This window comes from Triplophysa rosa, linkage group LG18 (assembly GCF_024868665.1).
Source record: "Triplophysa rosa linkage group LG18, Trosa_1v2, whole genome shotgun sequence".
In the NCBI taxonomy this organism is placed as follows: domain Eukaryota; kingdom Metazoa; phylum Chordata; class Actinopteri; order Cypriniformes; family Nemacheilidae; genus Triplophysa; species Triplophysa rosa.
In genome coordinates, this window is record NC_079907.1 from 22,238,715 (window position 1) to 22,266,645 (window position 27,931).

Here is a 27,931-nt window from a genome sequence, read left to right on the forward strand (position 1 = left end):
GGGCTAGTTTTCATTCCTTTTGGGCGGGTTTTGAGGGGTCATTGGGCTGCTTTCAGGAAGCTAGTTAGCAAGATCCCTGTGACCAGCAGCGATGACAAGGTATGCTAACGTTTACATGATGACTAGCTAGAATTCTATATAATCTAGTTCAGTGATGGGATGGGACTATTTTGTATTTAAATACCTTTGAAAAAAATTAATTGTATTTTGTATTTAAATGTGTTTAATCTTAGTATTTTTGTATTTTCAAACTAAAATACTTTTTGCCAATCAACCTCCTTATTAGACTGCATGGATGGGCAGTGTTTCAAATACATCCATTTGAAATACAAAATACTATTATTTTGTAGTAGTATGTTGTATTTAAATGCATTTAATCTAGTATTTTTTTTGTATTTATTTGTGTATAGCCTTGTTAATTCAAGAAATCAGCAGTCTAAAGAGGTTGATTGGCAAAAAATATTTTGAAAATACAAAAATTCAAAGACTTATTTTAGAATGTTAAGTTCTACTTCTGTAGTTATTTTGGTAAAAGTAACTCAAAAGTAATACAGGAGTCATGTAACGTATTACAATTCTGAGACAGTAATATTGCAAGGTAAGGGATTACTTTTAAATAACAGTAACAAGTAATCTGTAATGTATTACAGTTTGGAAGTAACTTGCACAAAACTGCGTATGTTACTGACGGCTTGGGCGGAGCATCCGTTAACTCCTCCCCTTCAACTGTCAGTCTGCTGCCAGTTCCATTTCAAAATACAACGGCTGTTTTTATACATCCAATCAAATCACAGAGAAAGACGAAAGCCACGCCCACTGTTTTTTCATTCAAAATTCCATTTCACTCGGAAATGCGTCAAAATACGGAAGTAAAAATGATCGCAACTTCCGGTTCACGTGGACTTTAAGATATTTGATGTTATCAGGAGAAAGGGGAAGGTCTGAATGGAGCCGACAAGAGCGGATTGAGAAAACCTCACGGTCCGCTGCCATATTACCTGAGCCGTAGTAACCAGGACCAGACGGTGATCAAAGCCGGATATTGTGTTAAACAGGGAGCTGTGGTGAGTCAAGAAAATGTGCATGCACCAATGACATCTTAAAATACTGTTTAGGGAGGCTGCTCACTATGTTTCAGAAAGGAGCGCTGTCTAAAGTGACTGATTCGTAACAGTCGAGATTTTCTGCAACTCAAGACAACTGATTTTAGTCTAGTTTGAAAATAAATAATAGAGTTTGTTACAGTAATATGCAATACTATAAAAAGCATTAAGCGTAAACGCAGTACACACAAATAGGAGGTAAAATAGTCCAGTAAGGCCTCAATGATACCTTAGTTTTAGTCGTTTTAGACCTGAAATGTTCAATTCTAGGATGTATATGTGTGAGTGCTTTTTTGTCTCTGTTTAGATGAGAAACTGGAAAAGGAGATACTTCATACTGGATGACAAGAACCTCAGCTACTTCAAATCAGATATGGTCAGTCTCTCTCTCTCTCTCTCTCTCTCTCTCTCTCTCTCTCTCTTCCTGTACACAGTCAGAGTCCAGCATACTGATGCTGTACAGCTTGAACCCATTGACCTGATGGGCTCTGTGTTTTCATTGTGTTTTGCACCTGTGCGTCTATGAGCTCACATCTGATGGTGAAAGTCTGGCCTAGTTTTGTTTCCGGCATCTGAACATGTGTCCAATCACATTTCAAAAGTTAAGCATCTTCACACATGTGCCCACAGAATTGGAGCAGTGACTGCGAAAGGTGAAAGCTTGTGGCCAATGGAGGTGTGCGTGAGTGGGTTCACTAAGGCTGCTATAGTGTTTGGACACACTGCGAGTCAGGGACAAGCTTTGTATATAAATAAATGTTTTCTTTTTATTTCCAATATTTAAAGTGCAAGTTTTACTGAATTTACTGGGTTATGGTGCATTTGGAGTACAGTTACTCTATATTATAATTAGCTTTATTGCGAAAGCAAAAATGGCTAAGCATGGCGTGTGCATGTGTGTGTGCGTACACATGTCTAGGTGGTTGTTTAGACTTGTTCAGTGTTGTAAATTCCTCTAGCTGTGTCTCGGCAGGGCTTTCTGCTTCTTAAAGGGACAGTTCACCCAAAAATGAAAATTCTGTTATGAATCACTATCTACTTGTTCCCAACCTGTATAAATGTCTTCGTTATTAATGTAATTACATGCCACCCTTGAAGCATTTAATACTGCATACTGAATGAAAGTGTAAAATATTCTACAGCGCTTTTGCACTGGATTCTGCTTCCATTTACATGTGTCAGTTTAGGCGCTACCCACAAATCTAAAAAGCCGCCCACATACCTGAGCACTTCTCATTAATTATAGCACATTAAATTGACATTCACAATCCTTTATTTTTTCCCATTTGTAAATCAAAAAACGAATTAATAATGGGCCAAGGCAACATTCATTTATGGAGTAATTTCATAGTTTGTTGGTTTGACAAGCTGCTTTTGGAAGCATATTTTGCTATTGATAAATGAGAGAGGTGCTTTTTCCCACCGTTTAAAAGCAATTGCAGTTGATGATGGAAATGGCTTACTTTTGTGCTGTAGTGCTTTTAAATCATTGTATACAGTTAGAAATTGTTTTGACTGAGGGTGATAAACAATAGAGAGTTGTCCCACTCCCGTTCAAACACACAGCTTCCTGTTAAATGTTTCCACTAATTCATAGTAGTCTAATAATAATATTTCATCATTTTTTTTAGATGAAATAAAAGTCTATTGAAATTAGCGTTACATTTACATTACAATACAGAAAGTGTTATGTGCTTCGGCAGATTGTGGAGCTGTGTGCGCGTTTGTGGAGGGCAGGCATATTGCAACATGTAAGGAGGCAGGAATGAGGTTTGGTGAAAGGCGAAGTCATACAGTGGACGTCAATAAAGGCTATTTCAGGCCTGATAATGACAGGCTAACTGCAGCATCCTGCTCAGACCTGTACTTCCCTCTCCACATGCACTGTAATGTTACTGTAATGTTTGTTCTGTGCTCTACAGTGTATATTATCAAATGAAGACAGTATTCAGAAAGTTAAATAAGGAAAACTCTCTGTTTGATCCCAATTGGGTAGGAGCGAGAGCCGCTACGACTTATCCTACTGAAAGAGATCAACAAGGTGCAGGAATGTAAGCAAAGGTCAGTCATACTTACTGTTGTTTTACTTGTATACAGATTGGTTTGTATCATTTTGGTCTGAATATGAAAGCGCACTTTTTGTGTTGTGTGATGTACCCAGTAAAAAACATACATGGTCCGTTTTGGAAAAAGCGCGCGCGGTCAGTGGAGACTCGTGGTGCAGATGCATCTGTCACTCGCGTCATAACTTGTTTAATAAATAAAAAATATACCAGAAAAGTTTGAAGGTTAAAGGATTGTTAACTAGTGTAAAATAGGCTTGGTACATGATTTTCAGGGGGAAAGGAGAACTTTGGTTACCTTGTTTTCTGCAGTGAATGTTTTCAAGTAGAAGCAGTTGTCCACATTTAGCATTTTTTTCTAGTCTTAGAAAATGTTAGATTAATATTTAGACACTGTATATATCGGCCAATGTATCGTTATCGGCTAAAGTTTACATATGGGTGCATCCCTAGTTATAATTCAAATGTGAATCTTTATGAGAGTGTCTGATTATCGCTTCAGCTCGCTCTCCTAAAAACCGCTGTATGATAGTTGGAAGGGCTAGACTTCTTGGAAAACAGCTGTGCATTTCTGTGTTGACTTTCTTGTGAGTGTAAACACTGACTGTGTGGCACTGTCAAAACCTTTATCTTTTGTTTGTTTGAGAGGCCCAACATGTCAAAGTCTCGACCAATCATGTGGTGGTAGATGGGTGTTAATAGGTTACACACTGACACCTCTTGTTTATGTAAAAAAAACCCTGATAAACATCTTGACATACATTTTTCAATAACATGTCACAAATATAATTGAACTGTAGGGATGTAACAATATTATCAATGTCGTGTTATCGCAATAGCAAAATTGTCTCAATATTATCGTGGTCACATGACTGTATGAAACGATGACATAGAGAATGTAACGCATACCTCTAAGCAACAGTTATGATTAGAGGATAAAGAAAAGAAGATGCTTTGGGCACGTTTCCAAGTCATCATTTGCCATTTCAAACATTGCAATAAATATCGTACCGTGGACTTTATACCGAGGTGTTATCGTACAGTGAGATTTTGATATTGTTACATCCCTATTGGACTGCGACCTTTAGTTTCCATCTCTTGTCTTTTGGTGACGTGGGTGGATCAAACAACCGTTTGTTTTATTCTTTTATTAATAGTCAAGCTTGATTATTGAATTAGTCCTAATGTTTAGGATTCTTGTTTCAACAGTACAGCATTTTACTCATAATCTCTTTTCTTATATTGATTCATATTTCAGGGATGTGATGATGAGAGACAATCTATTTGAACTGGTCACTACCTCGAGAACTTTCTATATTCAGGTAAGGATCGTACGATTCGTTTTAGTTTTCATATGCTTTGTGTTCTCCAGTGTGGTATATGTAGTGGTCTGTCCTGATACTGAAGTGGTTTCTCGCTAGCGACCACAAAAGAAATCTCGCTGCAGTTTCTCACAATTGTGCAACCTCCTCAAACCACGGATATAAAAGTCCACACGTTTACTTGTGTCCGAGTCCTCTCCCGTCTTCTGTCTAGACTCTAGGAAAAATAACATTGGCAGAGCGAATGAGTTGGTATAAATAAACCAAGCGTTGAAATAATCATTTGTGAATAGGGTAAACAATTTATGGCATGAATAAATAATCACATGTGTTTGTGTTTCTCTTTCAGTCTGACAGCCCAGAGGAGATGCACGGTTGGATCAAGGCTATCTCTGGAGCCATAGTGGCCCAGCGGGGCCCCGGACGATCAGCAGCCTCTGTAAGAATTCACTTTCTGCACTAAGAGCGGGTTTGCGCGGAATTATGTTGCCACCCATCCTGTCCATATCCAGACAACCATTTTTCTTTTTTGTGCCACTTTGTTTGTTGTTGGATCAAACTGCCAGTGATTTAAACTTAAAGGGACAGTCCCTATCCACTTTCATTGTATTACAAAACACAACATTTTCCTTTTGTCTTCCACATAAGAAAGAAAGTCATATGGGTTTGGAACAGTGCTTAGGGTTGGGTGTATAAATAGAAACAGAGAGACTTGAATAAGTCATTTTAAATGATGTAATTGTGGTCTTAAGCACGATCATAAAAATATAATGTATAGTATAACAGGGTTAAACATTACATTATTCTTTGCATCTACCTCCACGATGAACTGCGAATCAGGATCTGGGTTCTCATTTATAAAACTGTGCGTAGGATCCTTACTAAAAGTGTACGTGCACACAAAAACAGCGTACGTCAAAAAATATTTACACTTATAAAACCGTGTGTATGCACACCTGTAAACAATATTCACTTTTATACATTACAGATCACCTGCAAGTGTGCGTACGTGAATCAGCCTCATATTCCGCCCTGTACACGCCCATTTTTACCCATAAATAGTCAATGCAAAGCACCTCATGAATGCTGATTCCTATATTAATAAGGCTGGCATCCAATCCGCTTGTTAAAGGTGTGATGAACTGGGCTTGTTTATTGTTTTATACTGTTGTATGAGGTTTACTTATGACGTTCGCGTGGTTTTTACATTTAAAAACATCAAGTAATAGGCTATTTTCTACCCGGTTTTTGAGGCCAGCACTACAAACGATCGATTTTAATGGGCGTTCCGCCATGAAGGCTTGGAAGTAAACGCCCACTGCTATGATTGGATAGCAGTTTGCGTAGTAAACTTAGTTGGAGCCTTCTGTGAATTTGGTTAGAGACGTAACGTTAGGTTACACATAAGCACCATTCGCACGAGATGAGCATTATCTGGGGACCTCGTGTGATTTAGAAATGACCTCCCCACATCTGTATTTCATGTGACGCATTCGCACACGATGATTTTACTCAAATTTACTGACTTATTTCCCGGATGTGATGGCAAGGCTTTGTGTATAGTTTGTATAGCCTATAGTTGTATGGTGTTTAGTGATATATGACCGTACCTGTCAGCATTTGAGACCCGTGATGCGGGTGTAAATGAAGGTGCATTAAAGCCGCTCTAAACTACGTCATTGTCATGTCAGCAGGAAGCGAGAGAGTGAAGATGAAGCCAAAAACACACAGCGACATTTGTTATAGGCTATTAATAACAATGCAGATTTTTAAAATAATTTAAGCATAAATGTTTCGTTTCATTTCTTCATAAAATGATTTAAATGTTTGGAGTATTTTTGTTTGTGCTGTAAATTTTGAGACTGTTTTCAGCCATTAAAATTGTTTAGATTAGTTTTTAATGGCAAATTACATTTATTTTGTTTCGTTTCTTTTTAAAGTTAGTTTAGAAAAATGTTTGGAGTATGATTGTTTGTGACGTTTTTATTTGAACTCATGACATGAAATATAATTTTTTCAATTCCTCCTTTAGCTCCGCTCCTTCTTAAGGAAAAAACCTTCTGATATGTGGGATACGATCACATGCAGACCTGTGTTACCGCGTCTCAAACGGCTTCAAATATGAGGTTTATTGGACATTATGCAGTGCTGCATACCACAGGAGTTATTTAAATAGCTCTCGTGTTACTTAAGCGGATGGGTCTGCGCAACACGCGCATGAAGTCGAACACATAATAAATCACAAACTTAACATTACTCTACTGTGATGAGAGAGTGTGCTTTTCTTACCGTTTACCTCATAACAGTCGCATCATAATAATGTAAGTGTGCTTCGGTCCAGATCGTAAAGTGAGGACAGTATGAGTGGGGACAGTAGCACTTGTAAATGATTTGGGTCTCATCGGGCTAGGATTGAAATGCAATACGACAAATATAACGACAAATGATTTTGTCGTTATACATCCAAAAGCATCTCATTGAGGACATTATTTTATACACGACAACGATCTTACATTTACTGTAACACCGGAACTGTTCATTTACCTGGTCAACAGTGACTTTCGGACTCTTTAAAACAAATTTTGGCGTCTTTCAATATGCGGTGAGGTGCACGATAATAACACATTTCTATGGAGTTTTTGTTAGCTAGGAAATTAATTTAAAATGTTGCATTTATAGCCTAATATTGTTTTATCCTAAAGTATGCATTGCTATTATTAGTGTCAGTATTTTGTTTTAGTTTATATCATTTAATTTAAGGCATTATTTTATAGCATATTGTTAGAACAGTGCTTTTGTGGTTATGTTCAGCATTATTTCGCATCATTTTAATTCCTGTGTAAATGCATTTATGCCGCTTTAGAGCCGCATTAGCGGTCTGTGTAAATACACATTTATGCCGCTTCAGATTCGGTTTCTGTGCCGCCTTTGCTGTGTAAAGAGGCCATAACTCACTATTTGTGTCGCCCCTTGTCTCCAAAATTCTCCCGTCAAGTTTGTTTTTAATAGATCACAACCTTTGCATGGAAAGTGCCGTTTACAGCCCCGTTTTGTGCATACGCAGCGTTTATAAATGAGACCCCTGGAATAGAAAGAACAGGAGCAGAGATGAAACAAGGCTTTAACTCATCAAAAGTTTGCCATGTCTTCTCATTCCACTGGAAAGCGACTCTCAGGGGCTCGGTCCTTGAGGCGTCGGATCATCCCGGGATATTGACTTTGATTATCAACAGCGGCTTGATGAAGATAACTGCCTGGCATCCCGTTGAACGTCCTCAAACTGTGCCAGCTGCGGGGAAAGGCACTCTCTCTGAGCTGGGTAGCATGCAGATCTGGGAGAGCACCGTGATGGGCAAGAGCTGTAGGCACCTGTGCCTTCTGAATGCGTTTTTGGCCAGATTGTACTGACGGAAATGAGACAGAGATTGAAATACATGCATTGACCGGGAGACCGAGAAACAAAGCCGGACCCTGTACCATTGTAATCCTGTGGCGTATTGCTTTATTTAAACACGATTCAATTCTTTACAACAACAATGTTAAGGGGAAAAAAATAGTAGGCATTTTCATTTAAATTAATCAGCAATTTACCAATTGAACTATGGGGAAACATATTACAGTAGTTAGACTTGGCCACTCAACTGTGTCCTCTTTCTGTACATGTCTTTCTCTCTTTTTCTGGCGTGTTCGTGCCTAACGAATGTGCGCTGTGTTGCAGATGCGTCAGGCCAGACGGCTCTCAAACCCTTGTATACAGAGGTATACAACCTGCAATGGTGAATGCGCCACGTATGTGTTGATATGAAACTCCTTGCGCTTTTCCCCGTCTGTTTATTTGCACCCCAGTCCTCTGCTTTAAGTTGGGAGATCTTAGAGCTTTAACTAGATCTTAACAGGGTAGAGCTGACTCCCCTGAACAACCCAAAGTCAAACCTGCCCTCCTGACACCCATCATCATCTCTATTCCCACAGTCACCGGCTTTAATATACATTCACATGGCTTTGTCGTAACATCTCATTATTTTCAATAACACTTAACAGTTCTTCGGTTCATTGAGCGTTTTTTCTGAACATTATTCTAAGCTTTGAAATATAGTGAGTCATTTCCATAAACGGTCATAATAAGCGTATCTGGAATTAATTCTTTGACAGAATAGATGCTTGTGTATGAATTTGCACCTTCATTTGGGACACTTTGTTAGAGGTGAAGTCGTTTCTGCGGCACTAATGTCACTATTTTACGAATGTTTATTTGTCATTTGTACAGATGTCAGTGACAGTATACATTGAAATGCTTTTGTGAGGGCATAGGCAGTGTACAGCAATACAATCGTAAAAATATATGTCATAATATAAAGAAACACATAAAGAGGGAGAGGGGGGAAAGTGAACACAGTTAAGGATAAGAAACGAGGGAAGAGAAAAAAAAGAATAAAAATTATATATACAATATATATATATATACAGTATGTGTGTGTATATATATATACAGCATAACAATTTACTGCAAATGTGGCAAAAATATAGAGAGTATTTACAAAAAAACGTACAGCACAGTACATATTAAGCTGGGAGATGACTAGTATTGTTTGTGTAGTAGCAGTATTTTAAGATTGAAAAATATGTCAAATTAGATCATGTGAAATAAAAATAGTTCTTTTTTTTGCTTTTACTTATCTGATAGCTTTGAGGATAGTGTATGCCTAACATTTACATTCGACTTTTCTTAAGTTGTTTTTGTCCCTTTACCTTCAGGTCTAATGCACACAGTTTAAACAAGTTCAAATTCTGCACAAACTTGATTTTACAGGTCATGAATCGTTCACTGATCTTTTAGATCTTTTGGACTAACAGTCTTAATAGTTAACAACATTTCATACACATTTCACTTCATTCTCCACTACACATTTCACTTCCTGACCTCCAGTTACTTTACACGCAATTTACAATCATCCATTGCAAATATTCATCTGTGTTTACTAAGTATTCTTTGTGTTTAATGACTGCGTTTACTAGGGATGTAACGATTCATTTAGCTCACGATGCGATGCGGTTCACGATTCTGATCTCACGATGCGATTTATTCACGATTTACTCACGATTTATTTTGAAAAAATGAGTTGAAACAAATTAGAAATGAACAACTTCCCTTGCATTATTTCTTAAATGCTTCACATTTCTTTGTATGATAAAATAATGTTTTATTTCAAATAACAAAACTAAACTGCAATTTTATAACAAATTAATAATAGAAAAAGTCTCTTTAATATAAACAAACTAATACTGTCTGTGCTTTTCTTGGATTTTTTTGCATTTAAGAAATATCAGCATCCACATTTAGGTTTGCAGTGAAAATAGCGGCCCCTGCTGTTCAAAAAATGTATTGCGATTCAGTTCAAGCCTCAACCGATTTGAATCGTCGCTCATTATAACCGATTTTCAACCGGCTCACGGTGAATCGTTACATCCCTAGCGTTTACCAATTGTTCTCTGTGGTAAGAGTGTTTACTAAGTATGCTTAATGTTTACTGACTGTGTATACTATTTTTTCTATTTTTTTACTAAGTATTCTATGTGTTTGGTATACCTACTCTGTTTTTGGTATACATAATATACCAAATGTCATACTAATAAAATTTAAAAAACACTGTTAAAAATGTCTATAGAAATGCCAGTAACTTATAGATTTAAATGTATTTCTACAACAGTCCTTTCTGTTACAACAGCTTCTCTAATCTGAATCTGATAGCCATGCGATATTCCACCAGTATCACCTTGGAAACCGCTTCATTGTTTGTATCACTCCGCCACTAAACTAAGTCGTTTTATGAGTAAAACACACATTTGACAGTGTCTCTTAGAGCAATTCACAGCTGTTACAGTAGGTGGCGGTATGCATCTGAACATGTTGTTTGCGACCCACCATATAAACATGAGAGAGACTTAACTTAGTAAGCTACTGTAAACAAGTGCGTGTTTACTCTTAAAAAAATGGAAGCTACCGCAGTGCGATGGCGATAATGCATTTTCAGTGAGTGTCCTTTTACAGTCTCTCTCGTTCCTTCACGTGCTGCCTCATTATTTCTCAGTAATAACTTCACTGAAGCAGCATTGCGCTAAATTTAAAGACGTGCCGCTTTGGAATTAGTAACGGAGGTTTATTTAACTGTTATGCTGGGCTGGAATTCTTGGCGAAAGAAAGTAGTGTCCCGTTTCCTTTAAAAAACAGAGTTTTAGAGACTCTCCAATGTTGTTTCTGATTTATCTACACACTTGTGCCATCGAACCGTTGTATAAATGCAATATCGCTCTCGTAGTCGTGTGATATGGCTCTGGCCTAATCACAGCCATGCTGATATAGAGCACTATCACACTCCTACTCGAGCGATATTGCATGAGTAACTTACTGGCAACGGTTTGTTCAAAGATAAATTAACATTAAACATTAACAATTCTTTAGCTTTACAGAAAAAAAAAACTATAAAATTCTGGGAACCAGAAATCTTCATCAACCTTCTTTTTCTGTTTTTTCTTCTGATTTTGGTTCCCAATATGCTTTGCAAAGGCTGTTATTTTATACTTTTTCTCTGTAATGATAAAGACTCTTTAATGTCCAATGTTAATTTATCTTTGAACAAACTATTGCCAGTAAATGACATACATGTAAATCTACAGTAAGTTACTGGCAACCTGCTGCTAGTAAGAGTGTAGTAAACTGTGAAGCTTTTTATGCATGCCTTTGGGTGATGTGGCAGGTCACCGTTTAAGTGTTTCAAGAACAGTTTCTCACTGCTGAAATAACACTTCTATCATATGTTTATTTTTTTCACTCAAATTAACATCTGTGAAACAAAAAAGAGATTCTGGGTGGTTTCGTTTCCATACAATAACAACATTCAGTGACCAGGGGATGTCAAATGCCAAAACTGACAAACAAGGACTAGAAATGTCTCATGGGATTTATTTCCTGTCTCTTGAGGCCATATAAAGCAATTGTTTGAGGATCGGCCCAAAACTATTTATATTTGTTCATTTCTCAAAAATCATTCATAGTACATGCATTTATTCCTCACACAAAGCTATTGTTTAGTTTCAGAAGACATACAGATGGTTTTATCGGACGCACGGTCCAAAGATAACTTCCAATCTGTGTTTGGTTATCAGTCTGGCTAGTGGCTAATAATATAACAATGTATTTTATATTTAATTCATATGAATATTTTAGTGTATATGAATTGTAGTAAATGAAAGTAAAAATAGTCAACGGTTATTGATTCTTTGTGGAGGTATACCGGAAATTAAGTTTGGGCCACAGAACGTTTCTTCATGTTGTTGCCTCTTAAACCGTCTGTATAGTTTGAGAGTTGGACTGATTCCTGTTATGTTTTATGGGGAGTGTGTTTTGGTGCTTGACAGCTGTTGGTCACTATCTGCATTTGCTGTGAAAGAGCAGCTTGGCCATTCTAATATACTACTGTTTAAAGCCATGAATCCAAATGTCCCCATGTTTTACTCCCCCTCAATGCATCCTAACTGAATATGACTTTCTTCTTGAAGAATAATGCAGTTGAAGTTATAATACCACGTACAAACGGTAAAATGGCAAATTAAATATAAATATGTCTTTTAATAACAAAATGTTTAAACCAAAGTGTCTGTTCGTGACATTTGAATGTCGTTTCTTACCTTAAAGCCGAAAGTAAACGGCTTTTCCTCGCTGAAGGTCTGCATTCGGTAAAAATGAGCTAATGAAATATTTCAAATTCACATTTCATGTCCAGTTTTTTTTCTCATGTGGCAGGTAGCCGTGTAAGAAGCGGCTACTTATTACAAAAAATAATAGTAATAAGTAGGCGGCCGGTTGTTATCGCCCCTTCAGTGTGATACAAGACCCTCCGCTTAATATGGATATTTCTCTTAAACAAACCCATGGATTCGCTTCAGAAGACCTTTGTTAAGACCACGGAGCCGTGTCGAGCAGTTCTTTGATCGATGGATGCACTTTTTGGAGCTTCAAAAACTTGCCCCCCATTCACTCCCATTCTACCACTTGAAAGTAAAATGATACGTGGTGTTATAACTCCGACTGCATTATTCTTCAAGAAGAAAATCATATTCACTTAGGATGCCTTGAGGGGGAGTAAAACACGGGAAATTTTGATTCAAGGGTAAAGTATCACTTTAACCTTAAAGAAAGTCAGATGAGATTTTGTTTGGCCATCATTTGAATAGTCTTATGGTGTTAGTTCTGTAGCCATAACAGTTCAATGAAACAAAAACAATCAAATCCTGTCATCATTTACTCACCTACATAATTTGGCTTTTTTGGTTGAAATATTGCTTTTAGAGACTTATAGGGATATTATCTCCCCAAAGCTCTTTTTAGTCATCTTATATGGTTTTTATATGTATGCTTGCATCTTGCTTTCCTTGCATGCTTGTTGCTATGTTTGCCTAACGTCAGTCTCTCATTTTTACTTTTCAGAGATTAAAATGTGACACCTGAGATACTAACGACCCAAAAACGGGTCCTTCCTCTATTCCGTCAGCTGTCCTGCTGTATCCCACACTGAGCTACAAACTCCCCACTAGCTTCCGCTGCCTTTACTGTCTCCTGATGGCCACGTCCCCATGGCTACCACTAAACTTTCCGCTGTAACAACTGCTTGAGCTGCTCTTGAGGTCTTGCTCTACCTTCCCACACCACCGAAGCCCATTTCTGTATTCTGACTGATGCTCCACTCTACTTCTGAGCCACAGATCTGGCCAGGTGTTGTGCTGTTTATGTAACCTCCACTGCTCTCTCTCTCATTACGCCATTTCCACAGGAACACGCCGAACCCTCCTCCATCTTCTACGGTGAACCGAGTCTCCCAGATGGTGCCGCACCCCTCCCCATGGAACTCGGTTACCCAGAATGCCGTTCCTCCTCGGGCCCTCAGCATGGCGTGGGAGGGGCCAGACCTCAGCGGCCTGTTGCCGGGGACGCGATCGCGTTTGTCGCTCCAGGAGTCGTCCCAAGTGTTCTTCAAGTAAATGCAGATTCTTCTTCCCCTTTGCAGCCAGGAAGCAGCGAGAAAGAGCCTTCGAATTACTCTTCGGATGAAGATCTGCAGGCTACAGTGGTGTAAGAGTATACTTACTTTAGTACGCATACACAAATAGCAAATAATGAGGTGTAATTTAACAAGAGGAATGTGAATAGTTTTAGCCGAGTGCATCTGGACACGCACAGGGAGTGAACTGCACATTAGGTTCATAAACCGGAGAACTTGGATCGATTGAGAGGACTAAGACTTTTATTTCCATCTCAAGCTCAACTGTGTTACCATTTCCCATCTATATTTTTGACTAAGCTATTTGGTAGAGATGTGAAAGTTTTGGCTAATATGAGATACCTGTACGTCTATAATGTTTGTCCATTGTAAGAAAAAAATACTGACTGCATAAAGTTAAATCACTTCAGGAATAAGGAATAAAAGGATAGAAGTATGACAGGATTGTTTTGAACTGTGTCAAGACTACACGGCTACAATTGGAAAGTCTGTAAAGGAAAATATCAAAGCAATCTAAGGTTATCTGTAGGCCTACTCCGAAATGATTTTCAGTTTTTCTGAATTTACTATTTATAGATACTGTATGTGTTTAGGCAAAATGATCATGTTTGTTTCATTCTATGAACTACTGACAGCAGTTCTCCAGAATTCCAAATAAAAGTCTTGTACTTAATTTCTATTTATTTGCAAAACATTGAAATTGGACACATAGAAATAGGTAAAAAAATCTGTTTTCAAATCTTGAATCTTGCAAAAAACACATTACTTATGTTTTTACATGTATTTTAGGAACAGAAGATTTGATTGAAAAGCCTGATTTTTAATCACAGCTTACATGCATCTTGGCATGCTCTTTCACATTGTTGGGTCACTACTGGATTTGTGAATTCAATTGACGTTGGACTAGAATAGCCACAATTCATGCAGAAATGCTGATTAATGGCATATTTTTAGTGATCTCTTCATTTTTTTACAGGAGTTTCCTACAGTACTGATACAGCTGACGGATAAAAAAACACTACAGATACAGAACGCCAATAAATGTATTAACTTCTGGTTTTAGAGATATCGTAACAAGATCTCATACGTTTTTGGTGGTGTTCTACTAAATGTGGTGCTTTTCTTTGGGATACAGGATAGGCTTTTTGGCCCACGGGTTCAAGGTGAACATATTTTTGTCACTAACCTTTTCTGATATTGTTTGAATGTTTTATAAACCGTGTAAACTGAATTTTAGTAAAAAAGGTCAAATGAATTTGTGATAACAGACCACAACATCATGCTTCTGCAGATGTATGTGTTTGTGTTTTACGTGTCATTTCTACCAACACACTGCCTGTCAAATGGTGTGTTCCTGAAAACCGAAGGAGGTGTTACCCTGCTTCTCTTTTTGGGAGGAAAGCATTTTTTTGGCAGTTCAATGCACATAGAAACAAACTGATAGGCAATTGATCATGCCCAGATCGAACAAATATAACACAAACGAAAAATAGCCATTTAAAAAACACAATGCTGCTTTTTTCAGTGTTAATGTTAACAAATCTAGATTCAGTAACCCTTATGCTAAAGATCTCATACTTTTATTCTACATTTATTTTGCTGTGCTGTGTTTAGTTACCTGTAATGTGGCCTCAGAGTAATACATGAAAGATGTTTCCTATCACAGAGTGTAACTATAGTTTGGGGGCATGTAGGATTGTCCATATTTTTTTTCTGCACGCTCTATACTTGGCTTTGTGTTAAAACAATAGATTCTATTTATTTGACAGGGTAAACATGGGCGTGAGTTTACTTAGCTGTGTTTTAGTCAAATGTAACAAAACCTTTTTTATGTTTGTGTGTATTTGAAGCTCCTGTGAGGGCTTGTTTGCCCAAAACGGTTTCCCACAACACTCACCGCACACCTATAAAAGTGCCTGAATTCTTTCTCTATCTTGAGGTCTTTCCAAACCATACCTAATATTCAAAATAAATTGTGCATTCTTTATTTTAATTAAAACAGACAATTTAATAATGTTTCTGCTTGTTGTGATTATATATTCTGTGTTTGCACTTACCTGCTTAGATTTAGCATTTTCTGTAGCACTTATGATCAATGGAAGTCCTAAGTTCTATAGCCGCTTTATTTCAGGATGCAGTAAAGAAGGATGTCGTTTGCGCAAGTTTTCCCTCAAGCTATTTACCAGGTTGTATTCGCATCGGCATAAGGATCTCTGAAGGATGCCGTTGAGCGGAGGTGCGTTTTTGTTGTATGTAATGTATACAACAGCCAATGCTCCACACAGAGATCTGATCTCATCATCATCCAGTCTGTCTGGAATGACATGAAGAAACAGAACTGAGACTGACTAAATCCAGAAGAACTGTGGTAACGTCTCCAAGATGCTTCAAGAAACCTACCTGCAAAGCTACAGTACTGCTAAACATTTTAGGCACTTGCTGTAAAATGAGGATGCTGTCAAAAATGAAGTCAAACCGATTTTCTTTTTCAATTACCTTCTATTAACTACATTAAATCAACATTTGGTGTGAGCATCATTTGCATTTAAAGCAGCGTTTGCCCTAGGTGCACTTGTGCGTAGTTTTGCAGGTCGGTTTCTTGAAGCATCTTGGGAGACTTGCCACAGTTCTTCTGGATTTAGTCTGTGGCGTGGACCAGCTTTGTTTACATCTTCGGATTCGAATGCACTACATGACGTCATTTTCCATCATGAAGACACCCGCCATTTTGAATTCTTTTGAAAAACTTACTTTTTCGAACTCCTCCTAGACGGTTTGTCTGATTTGCACAACATTTGGTAGGCAGCATCTAGAGACACTGCTGACAAAAAATGTGTTAAACGATTTTTGATTGGCCAATCCGTTCTCATATAGTGTGTCAGCGAATTCGACGACGAGCACGCTGAAATGGATTTGATGCTGTATCTTTCCCAAACTTTCTCTTATTGACACTTAGTACAGTAGTTAACCAGAATTCCTATTACCGCTGCGTTGAGTTCCGCCGATGCGGAAGGGCAGCTGTTAACAAATATTTACATGTGAAACTAGTTCGACTAGTTAGAAATTTCCGTCAGGAGCGCAAAGGCACAGTTTGCACCTTCAGTATTTAACCACATGTACTGTGAAACAGTAAAATGGAAAGTGATAAATTCCTTATTACATGACAGGAGGCAACACTTTAAAAATCAAAACAAGAGTTATTCACATTAAAAGCAGAGAATGGGCCAAATACAGGACATATTAAAGTAATCATTAGATTAAATTTAAAGTAATCATTTAAACATCTTGTTTTTAGGATCACAGGGGTTCAGGATCATTTTTTTTCGCGAATCTAAAGCGACTGCATATGCCTGATAGTTATAACAACACACTGTTGTCATAATAAAAAATAATAACCACTATCTTTTCTGTCCTTAAATAAACCGTTGAACTGCTTTATTTGGTTTTTGCAAATGAAAAAGTTACATAACCACAGTTTAATACAGAATTTACAATCGTGGATTTTCTGAGATTTCTTTAATGTGTCACAGTTGCATACTTCTTATAACATCTCAACACACTAATTTTAGCAAAAGTACAACAGCAAAAACCGCTTATGTAGTTAAATAAATAATGCTAGCATAGGTTGTACTAGCATGGGCTTTAAACGTGCTGTTGCATGTTCAAAATGTTTACTGTTATAAAATTTAAGATTGAACTTCGATTGCGCAGTGGTGGAAAGGAGCTTCTCCGCTGTTTACAGTGATGTTTGCTTCTCAAATGTTGTGTACAGCACGTCTGTGGCTAACAGCACTAAATAAAATAACCGCTCATCCTTGACAATGGGTCGTTATTTATCCAAATGGGAATTTGATTTCTTACAATTCTGTCCAGTTTACATGAAGATTTGAAGGAGGCACTTTTGTCTAAACGTTAATGAAAGTTTCTTATTAAAATCAATAAAAGGGAAAGAAAATAAGTATACATTTTATATGTATTGATTGGCTATAGATGCAACACACCATTTGCTTAATATCACTATTTGCATATATCACAGGGATTGAATTTACTACAAAAACATCATACATACTTCATCTACAATGGAAGTTTGACAATTCTAAAACAACATATTCAAATGATTCAATAAAACTGTTGTGATCATTTCAGAATGCACAGTACATATTTGCTATACTACTACTTTGTAATATAGTGTCATTATATTTTACTTAAGTACAGTGCATTACAAATTTAAATTAAGACTTTGTCCACTGACTCACTTTCTCCTCAACATAACATACCACACGATTGAACAGCACCGTGGGATTGTAGGACCTGCCTGAGCTTTTCTCTTTCTCTAGTGCATGCCTTGTCCAATCCTCTGGGAGCACTTCACCACTGGAAACTTTACTCATAATTTCTGCCTTACTCCTGACTTTCATTAAAGACTGGATGCGATCTTGAAATCCAGGCTTGGCTTCTTGTTTCTCCGCTTCAATCATCAGGTCTATATAGTCAGGTGCGGAAAGAGGGTTCGGTTTGAGCGCAATTTCTTGCAGTCGCTCCAAGGAGTTTTGGGAGTTTTCAATGAGTTGGAACACAATAATCTGCACATCCTCAAACTCCTTTTCAAGCTTTTGAAAGATCTGTTCTTTTGACATGACTTCGCCGTGTGCTTCCTCATATCGCCTTTTTAACTCTTGATATGTTTCTTTTTTCTTCTCTGTGACATAGTCCCATTTATATGCTTGATTAAAGTGAACATTCCAAACACACTTTCCAGGACAGACCTGACACTTTCCATCTTCCATGGCACAGCACTTTATTTTGTCCTTGTCATCTGCATAACTACATGTATCATGACATGTATAATAACATACTTGGCAGTTGGTCAGGTATGAGCCTGGTTTGTTCTTGACTTGTTTTGGAACAGTTACTTCTACTTCGTATTCAAAGTCCTTGTTTGCATCCATTTCAGACTTGTGCTGTTCCAAAACAGCATTTGTCTTCCGTATTTCATCCAGTTTTGTCAGGCCAGCATTGATCTGGGGCTGGAGACCTTCCACAAGCATTTCTAGCTGTTGACGCTCTTTTAGGACCTCTTTTGTCAAAGACAAGCTCTTTGTTTTCATCTGCTCAAGGGATTTTAAAAAGTTTCTCAAGCTAGAATTTCCCAGCTTCCAGAACATTTGATCAAAGTTTCCAAAATCCTCCTCAGCTTCCTCAGTTTTATTATTAGTAATAAACAATGCAGAGTTATTAAATCTGAAGTAAAGTGGCTCTCCAGACTTATCCGTGGAACACGGCACCTGGGAAGATTTGATCGACTCAAGAACAGGAGGTCTGTTCCCATCGGCAAATGTGACCAGAATAAGGATGTTTTCAGCAATATCCTTCCCAAATATGGAAAGAATGGAGTCAAAGATGTATTTCTGTGTGTGCGTCAAACGGGCCAGTGAGGCCTGTACTACAAAACACACGGCATCAATGTGATCGATCCCTCCGGGTTGAGAAAAGAACTCATGAATCTGCTTTGTGATTTTCTGGTCGTGTGAAATTCCTCTGGTATCACCGAAGCCTGGTGTGTCCACAATGGTCAGACTATATGGGACCTGGAAACCATTCATGTAATTAATTTTATATGCCGTGATGGCCGATGTCTGACTTTCAGCCTGGGATTTCTGCTTCCCTTCATCTATTAATATAAAGCGGAAGTCATCTTCCCATTTCACACCCAGAATGAAGTTGATCATACTGTTGATTAAAGTGGTTTTTCCTGCACCTGTGGCTCCAATCATCATAATGGTCTTGTTCTTCTTTGCGTTGTCTTTTCCAAATGTGCTTCTTCTGCAGTGTCCATCACTGTTCTTCCATGTTTCATCCAGGTGGAGTTTAAAGATGGGTATATTTGCATTGGGTGCGTCTTTCATTTTACTACTCATGTTCTTTTTAATATGACAAGCAACACTTGCTGTGGTCCCATCACTCTCCTTGCTGTGGTCTTTTTGTTTTTTGTATTTTGTATTCGTTTTTCCTTTTTGGATTTTGCTGCTCGTGTTTCTTTTGGACCTTGGCATATTCTCGGTGACAACAGACTGATGAATCCCAGTTAACCTTGAAGAAACAAAACATAATAATTCAGAAACAAAAAACTAACATTCATATGATAAATATATAATTAACATTATTTGGCCAAATGTGGAAGTATTTAAATACTATACAGTTCTTTTTTGTCCTCCAAATAAGAACCGTGGTTAAGTTAATGTCTTTCAGTTTCAGTGTCCATTTAAACTATAATGTTTTTCATGTTCAATTCAATTTTAGTTGCTTGCTTGTTAATTTTCTGTGGCTTACTATAGTCTTTATTTATTATTATTTCTTCTATATTTTGTGTTTACAACATGGGATAATACTTGAGAGATGATCCTACGGAGCTGTGGAAGGGAAATTGTCAAAAATAAAAATCTTTAGACTTCTACGTTTCTCGTGTGCATGCGAAAGTTTTTGCGTGCTCATGAGTTACTGTGAATGTGCCAGTTATGCATAAACAGGGCTCAAGATTGCACCAGTTTAAATTAAAGGTAGATACTGTGCAAGAGATGTAGAATTAGAAATGAATAGGTTACATGTCTATATGCAGTTGGGAGGGGATATTTTAAAACGTTTGATGTAAAACATGCACAACGTGTATTAATGCATGAAGACTAGGGCTGCAACAACTAATCGATAAAATCGATAATGAAATTCGTTGTCAACAAATTTCATTATCGATTAGTTGGTCTGTGACGTCACTTGCGAGCTGCGCAGTTATAAATCAAGCGCATCTTCTTCCCTTTTAAAATTACCGTTTTAGATGTGTCTCTCCGTGCAGCATGAGCTGCGCAGTTTTAAAGTCAACGTGTCTCTCCGTGGATGCGTCTCTTCGTGCAGTGAGAGATGCGCAGTTTAAAAGTCACACGTGTCTCTCCGTGCAGCGCGAGATGCGCAGTTTAAAAGTCACACGTGTCTCTCAGTGCTGCGCGAGGTGCGCAGTTTTAAAGTCACACGTGTCTCTCCGTGCTGCACGAGGTGCGCAGTTTTAAAGTCACACGTGTCTCTACGTGCTGCACGAGGTGCGCAGTTTTAAAGTCACACGTGTCTCTCAGTGCAGCACGAGGTGCGCAGTTTTAAAGTCAAACGTGTCTCTAAGTGCAGCACGAGGTGCGCAGTTTTAAAGTCACACGTGTCTCTCCGTGCAGCACAAGTTGTGCTGTTTTAAAGTCAGACGTATCTCTCCGTGCAGCGCGAGGTGCGCAGTTTTAAAGTCAGACGTGTTTTGCATGCATCTCTTCAAGCTGCGCAGTTTTAAATTTTAAAGGGGAGAGGTGTTTTAAATGACAAAATTAAAGATTATATTAGTAAAACCCAATTTGTGGCGTTTGCACTTTGCAAAGTACATAATAGGCTAAATACCCTGATTTGGTGGTTTATTTAGTTCAGAGGTGGGTAACGAAGTACATTTACTTGAGAACTGTACTTAAGTACACTTTTTGAGTATCTGTACTTAAGTATTACTTTTTCTGTTTAATTTTTACTGTAATTCACTACATTTGAATGACAAATATCTCACTTTTCATGGCACAAAAAAATGATTTCCTTGGACGACCGTCACCCCCCCCCCGGCTCCTACGTTTGGGAGAGACTATTGTCAGTTGCTTCTAATATGACACACATGAATCAACTCACCAGGTGTGTTAATTATGGAGACATTCACAACATTTTGGGAGAAGGCTAATGAGTTCAGTTGTGTATAATTTTCCCATATCTGATTTACTTATTATAAGCAAAAGACATAATTACATTTTATCCGATTAATCGATTAATCGAAAAAATAATCGCCCAACTAATCGATTATCAAAATAATCGTTAGTTGCAGCCCTAATGAAGACAGTAACTTTTAAAAGGCAAAATTCATTACATAGATTTTATAGGGGTCATATGACACGGCTAAAACAAATATTATCGTTTGTTTTAGATGTAATGCAATGTGTATACACGATTTAAGGTTGAAAAACGCTGTATTTTCCACATACCGTGCATGTTTGTATCTCCTCTTTGCCCCGCCTCTCTGAAACGCGTGGACTTTTTACAAAGCTCATGGCTCTGAAAAGCGAGGTGTGCTATTATTGGCCAGTTAACCAGTGCGTAGTGATTGGTCGAATACTGCAAGCATGTGACGGAAATGTAACGCCTCTTACCATATTTGGAACATCAGGTTCCAAAGCAATTGTACTGACATCAGTGGCGATCCGTGACTCCTCTTCAGGGGAAGCAGTAATGCGAAGCTCGGCAAAACATGTATTTAGCCCGTCATGTGTGTGGCGCGTCATTTCAAAATACGTGCCTGCTGCAGACGCGTTAAAAGGGTTTTTAATAAAAGAGACGCTCGCGTTTGCTAGATACTCGCTTATTCTCATGTGTAATCAGAGTTAAGTGTTAACGCCGTGTCTTCTGAAAGCGAGCGTCTCTTTTATCATAAACCCTTTCGACGCGTCTGCAGCAGACACGTATTTTGACATGATGCGAAGATGCACATAGGTTCACGTGAAGCGCTGAACACATATTTTGAATTCCTGCTTCCCCTGAAGAGGAGGCACCGATCGCCACTGACTGACAGGTACGCCCACCTTACTTGTGTATACATTTGGGCGGTGTTAGTCAACTCATACCACGAACTGATGTAAATTTGTGGGGGTGTGGTTACACTAGGCGTTTCATTTTACGTGTCTAATACATGCACGGGCATCTTATAACACACCAAAAAAAACGTGCGTGTTCGCACCATATGACCCCTTTAATACTGCTGCATAGGCTATTATGTATGGGAAGAATCCCGGTGGCCTTGTTCATTGTCTGTACAATATAAATATACAGTAAGTTGTCGTGATTCTGCCCCATCTTGTCATGTCTTTCTTGATCTTGTGGCAGAATCACGGCAGGATCCCTTATGTGTGGAGAGAGTCATTTTGACCCTTTCGGCCTTCGATACTCTCTCCGGTCCTTGTCTGTGTTCTCGCCCTTTTGCATCCCTCGTTATTGGTTGTTAATTAGTTCATGCCCCACACCTGTTCCCCTTTGATTTGTCCCCTTATTTAATGCCCCTGTGTTCTCTGTCGTGTTTCGTGTGGGTGAGGTCTTGTCCTGTTAAGTGTAACTTAGTCTTGTGTAATATGTTGTAAATGTTATTTTTAGTCTTGTTTAGTGTAGTTAGTCTTTGTTCTTATTATACTCTTGTTTTACTCCCTCGTGGGTTTTTGTTTTGTGTGTTTTATTATTTATTAAAAGTCTTGTTTAACCCCTTACCCGCTGTCTGCGTTTGGGTCCTCTCTCCTTGTCTCACCTCACCCGAGATTCGTGACATAAGTGATCATGGCATTCGTTGAAAATCACGACTCGGTTACGCCTATAAACACGTATAGTGTTTGCCCAATGGCCTCGGCCTCATGTAGATTACATGATTATAGGAGATGTTTTATCCGGGCCATTTCCTTGTAGCTCAAATTATATAAAGTTTTAAAACAAATTAAATCGTTTTTAATTTAAATATTTATTGTTAAATGCAGAGCAGGTGCAAGAACACAAGGTATAGCATAGGTGCCTTTTCTCTTTTAACGATTAAGCCAGCTTTCCAAGCACATACAAGTCCATCTTATATGGAAGAACTGTATCACTGAAATCATATTTTTTATCATAAAGCAAGTACACATCATGTTGTGCTTATATTGTATGTGTGAGGGGAAAACGGTGGTGTAAATCGCTTCTGCACTTACGGAACCTCAGTCATCTTTCATTAAAACAACGCGCAATGGCTTTTGTGCCTGTAACTCGCATTATATAACTTTGAAATGTTTTATCCGAGTTGTTCTCGGGCTCTCCGTGTAGTACGAATTACAGGCACAAAAGTCATTGCGCTTTATATGTCGTTTTAATGAAAGATGGCTGAGGCATCTCTTGGGATTATTCTACTCCTTCATCGTGCATTTTTTGTATACAGCTCAGAACCGTGACAGAATAGCAGACCGTACGAATTTTAGCGGCGTTAATTCCTTTTTTGTTTTTTTTTGTCCTCCCCGGATGGCTTCCCCAGCCGTCCAGCTGATATTCGCCGCTTCCGCGGAGTGGGTGCTATGGACTACTTTTGTCCATTCGCCCGGCTGAGGACATCTCCAGCCCCACCCCGATCCAGAGACCATACTTGTCAACTTCCGCGCCTCATGTGTGAGGGAGTGTGTGGATATGGAGTGCTTAGAGGGAAGCCCCGCCCACACTCCCGCCGCAGAGGGTGAGCTATTACTGGACTCTGACATTTGAGGGGACTCATTAATTTACATGAACACATCGGATTGAATTTAATCAGATTGTGCAATAAAACACAATGTAACATTACATAACCTAAATATCACTTTATTTACTTTATTTCATGAAACCTTGCTACTCGTATGGAATAACCGCTTTATTAAAGCAATAAGCCCCGCAAAGCAGTGGGTTACAAGTGCATTTTATTAACGCCCTTAGCTGTTATAAAATGCACTGTAACTGACTGCTTTGCGGGGCTTATTGCTTTAATACAATACAACCTCCATTAGTAAGAGTATAACTGTATTATTATAAGGTTTGGAAAAAACATCTTAAAATTGCTTTATGAAATTAAAGGCTGTTATATTTTTTAAGCTGCTGTAATATAAATGGTGTCTTAAATATAGGAAAAAAACGCTACAGAAAGTTACTTACCTCAACTGATGTTTGCTCTTGACACTGATCTTCAGCTGTAACAGTTAGATGCTTACAGTGATTTCCAATGTCATCAAAACGTTGCTCCGCCTAACGGACAGAAGCACAGATGAAAAGTTTCACTTTCGTTTCCTTGTAAAATGTGAGTCACTCCATGACTGCTTCGCGTTTATGGAAAAAAGAGAGTGAAAGTCAAGCATCAATATTTTCCAGTTTCTGTTCTGTCCCTTGAACATGAGCTATAAACTCGATATAGAGGTTTTATGCAGCTGTAACTGTTTAATAAAGAAATAGATTTAAAACAGTATAATTGAAAAGTAAACAAAACATATATCTACTTCTTAAAAATATACTTAATGTACTTCTCAGAAATATACCTTAATTTACTCTTTAAGTATACTTCATTTTACTGAATGAAAAGTTTAATTATATTTGGCCTATACTTGTACTTTTAATTGAGATATACTTTTGATGTATTGATGTATACTTCTAGTGTTTATTCTTTTGCTTGAGTAGCCTATTAGATACTTTTGTTCACAAAGTTAGTGGTGCTTGTCCCGCATTGTTTGTCGTAGACCCATAAATGGGGTGTAAAATTGAGCGACTTATTGAAGAGAGGTGTGCTATGACTTTATAAGTAATTGTGCATATGATGTTTGTCTGGCAGGCAAAAAAAGCATAGACAGGATCTTTGAGAAGCTATCGAGCCATGCCCTAGCAATCATTTAGAGCACCCTAGCAACCACCTTGCAAAACGTTTGCAATGATCCAGAATGCCTTAGCAATACTAGCAACCCCTTAGAAACAATTAAGCAACCGAGTGCCAAGCTTAGCCACAGCAAGTAAAGTTTATTTCTTCAGAGTTTTATATTCTTCAGAATCTTCACATTTTCTTTTAGTTAGGCTTATAACTTGCATCTTCTAGTTTACACAGTAACAAGTATAATTTGGGCTGGAATAAAATAAATACTAATATATTGAACTGAAATGCTTACTTAAAAAAATAGTGCATTTAATTTCTTTTGATTTGACTTTTTTACTTTACTTAGTTTAAATGAGCAATGACAACTCTGAATAGAACGTGATTAAACTCAACACATTCATCTATCTGTATATTTACAAGTTTGAGTTACATGTTTGGGACTGCTCGTGCGCAGTTACACAGTTCAACCTAAAGGTGGAGTTGATCTGAATACTGACTGAGTGAATGAAAGAGAGGAAGCATGGTGAGGTATGTTAGGCTTTTCTATCATATTTTTTATTGCTGAAGGGCTTAATTTTGTTTCAACGACATAACAGTCATTTTAAGTGAATTCCAGGTTAACATTACGTGATACTGTAATAAAATGTCTCCACTACCTAGCAACTTCTAATTGTTTTGATTTGTAGATGAGTTAATGTCGTTATGTGTATAATATAGACTAATATGGAGATTAAAACATGAATTCCACAACTAGTGATTTGCATTGGTTAGGTAAATTAGGTCTGTGTTGCAACAGAGCTTTTAGAATTACTCCATACTCTTTGGATTATGTAGACTAATTTTCTCTCTCATTTTCAGAAGTTGGGTTTTGAAACAAGTGGAAGTATAGTTAGAATTGTGTTTTGCATACTGGCATAAAACATAAAATCTACCAGAACCACTCGCATTTGTATCAGTTTGTTCCATTCAAAGGTGTATTTAACAAAAAATCACTCCTAGTCTGTATATCAGGGCCGGTATTCACAAGATATCTTAAGGCTAAAAGTAGCTTCTAACTTGCCGATTTAGGAGAAACTCTTAAAAATAATGGCAGTGTCAGTCCTAATTTTAGAAAAGCTTTTTAATGGACCTTTATCACACTTCCTGCTGCCGGTACGTGAAGCAGTGTATCATTATTTCCAGTAGCATTGCAACACATTCAGAAGTAATGGCTGAATCCTCTTGTCGGTGTTATTGGACGTACCCAGCTGCTGTAATTACAAACAAAGACACACTTACCTTAGTTTTCACAATTTCCCGACAGAAAAAGAACTGAAGAACACATGGGTGAGACTGATACAGCAGGATGAAGGTCCTTATTTTAAAGTAATATGCGGGAGTACATTCGTGTGCAGTATGCATTTTGAAGCTGAGGACGTTTACACCTCAAAATTGGAAGGAAGAGACTAAAATCCGGTGCTGCACCTTGCCGATTTATTTGGAAAAATTGGGGCAAAGACCCTATTTCTCGACAGTCAGCCTTTGACCGGGCTAGTACTCGCCTTGGGATTGATGTTCATGATGTTCCACCGCCTGAAGCGGAAGAGGTACAACCAGGAAACCGAAACAGACAACAACTACGCAGATCAGCCTTCACCTTGTAAGTACAGCGAGTAACTCTGCTGAGAATTTTTACAATAATTTAATTGGGGTACTAATTCATAGCGAAAACCGGAAGAATCAATACACTGCTTCGACAAGCACTTCCAATGTTCAATTCCTCCATGTTAAAGGTCCATTTTTAGAAAGCTGATACTACCTCCAGCCATTTAGAGTGGAGATCATACATGATGTTTTATTAACAAAATTCGGGAGAAGCCAGAGCATATAATCAAACTCGGCTGGTTCAATATCAGCAATCACGACATCAGCTCATGTGAGCCTTCTCATAAATAGACCAGAAATCTTACCTGCGCCATCTCTACAAGTAATTCAACATCCCTCCACCTCCACGGCTCCTCTTCCTGAACTCGCTTTCTCCAGCAGGACCCTGGGGGGTAAACTCTGGGTTCGGGCCATTTCCGACCACTCCCCGGACAGCACTCCATATACGCATACCTTACCTACCCCTGCTATCATTATTATCTGCACAGGCGAACTCATGAAACAACCACCAGAAAGCGCTGGTGATGGGGGATGCCGCGACCATGAATTTCCCCACAAATGTCTAGTTGAAGGTGCTCCCATGGACGAGATGGCCATGGAACAGACTGCAAAGGGGTTGGAACAGGTTGTCCAGCCTTTCCACTAAGGAGGCACGGTTCACAGTCTCTGACTAGTCCTTCAATGTTGCGATCAATGCCCGGCCAGGTCCCGGCATCTTTGCGTGCCATAGATAGGACTCGTGCACGCAGGCTCCCAGGCACAATGGTACAACAGCCTCTGGAGACAGACATCGGCCCAACATGACAGTTCATTTTGAATTTTAGCAAAAGGTTTTAACTCCTCAGACACGCACGCTGGCCAGCCCGAGCGTATATACTGTATTTGCAGAGCGTTGTTAGTGTGGGGTGACACTCAGACTTCTCCAGGGAGACCAACGCCCGCAGAGGTGCGTGGAAAATTTGAATGAGCTCTGGCTCCATATCCTCACTGCCTGGTGAGGCTACTGGTGTGGGTGCATCAATTGATTGAGAAAGGAGATCAGCGACCACGTTGTCCCTCCCTGGCATGAATTTGAGTTGATAGTCATACTGCCTCAGACGCTCACTCCATCTGTGCAGACGCAAGGGCTTATGTCCTGAACCAGAGGCTGACAAGAGCGTGGTCAGAGCCTGATGATCCGTACAGAGGGTGAAACATCGAACATATAGGAAGAGATGCCATCTTTCTGTCGCCCACACACACGCGAGGGCCCCACGTTCACCCAGGCTGATTGGGCTTGGAAACCCCTGCATCC

General features: G+C 38.6%; 2 protein-coding genes across 7 annotated transcripts in view; one reads left to right on the top strand and one right to left on the bottom strand.

The window, feature by feature from the left end:
• The window catches only part of plekha1b (pleckstrin homology domain containing, family A (phosphoinositide binding specific) member 1b), a 35,558-nt gene extending 21,341 nt beyond the window's left edge, over window positions 1-14,217 (top strand). The window contains exons 7-14 of one of the 6 annotated variants that reach the window (XR_008964778.1): window positions 927-1,064; window positions 1,411-1,479; window positions 3,100-3,164; window positions 4,425-4,488; window positions 4,838-4,927; window positions 8,207-8,277; window positions 12,974-13,170; window positions 13,317-13,423. Coding sequence is in view for 5 of the 6 variants with exons in the window: in XM_057358385.1 (XP_057214368.1) it covers window positions 927-1,064; window positions 1,411-1,479; window positions 3,100-3,164; window positions 4,425-4,488; window positions 4,838-4,927; window positions 13,317-13,619 (729 nt within the window). In the remaining variant the exon portion in view is untranslated. Of the gene's footprint in view, window positions 1-926; window positions 1,065-1,410; window positions 1,480-3,099; window positions 3,165-4,424; window positions 4,489-4,837; window positions 4,928-8,206; window positions 8,278-12,973 lie in introns of all 6 variants that reach the window. The other 5 variants (XM_057358386.1, XM_057358387.1, XM_057358388.1 and 2 more) reach the window with 5 other exon arrangements.
• Window positions 14,218-16,754: 2,537 nt separating this feature from the next.
• LOC130569176 (uncharacterized) lies at window positions 16,755-27,287 on the bottom strand. Its single transcript, XM_057358631.1, has 3 exons — window positions 26,943-27,287; window positions 24,291-24,380; window positions 16,755-19,634 (listed from the first exon to the last, which is right to left on the bottom strand). The coding sequence occupies exon 3, from the start codon at window positions 19,595-19,597 to the stop codon at window positions 17,777-17,779; it is 1,821 nt and encodes a 606-aa protein (XP_057214614.1). The 5' UTR covers window positions 19,598-19,634; window positions 24,291-24,380; window positions 26,943-27,287; the 3' UTR covers window positions 16,755-17,776.
• Window positions 27,288-27,931: the final 644 nt, after the last annotated feature.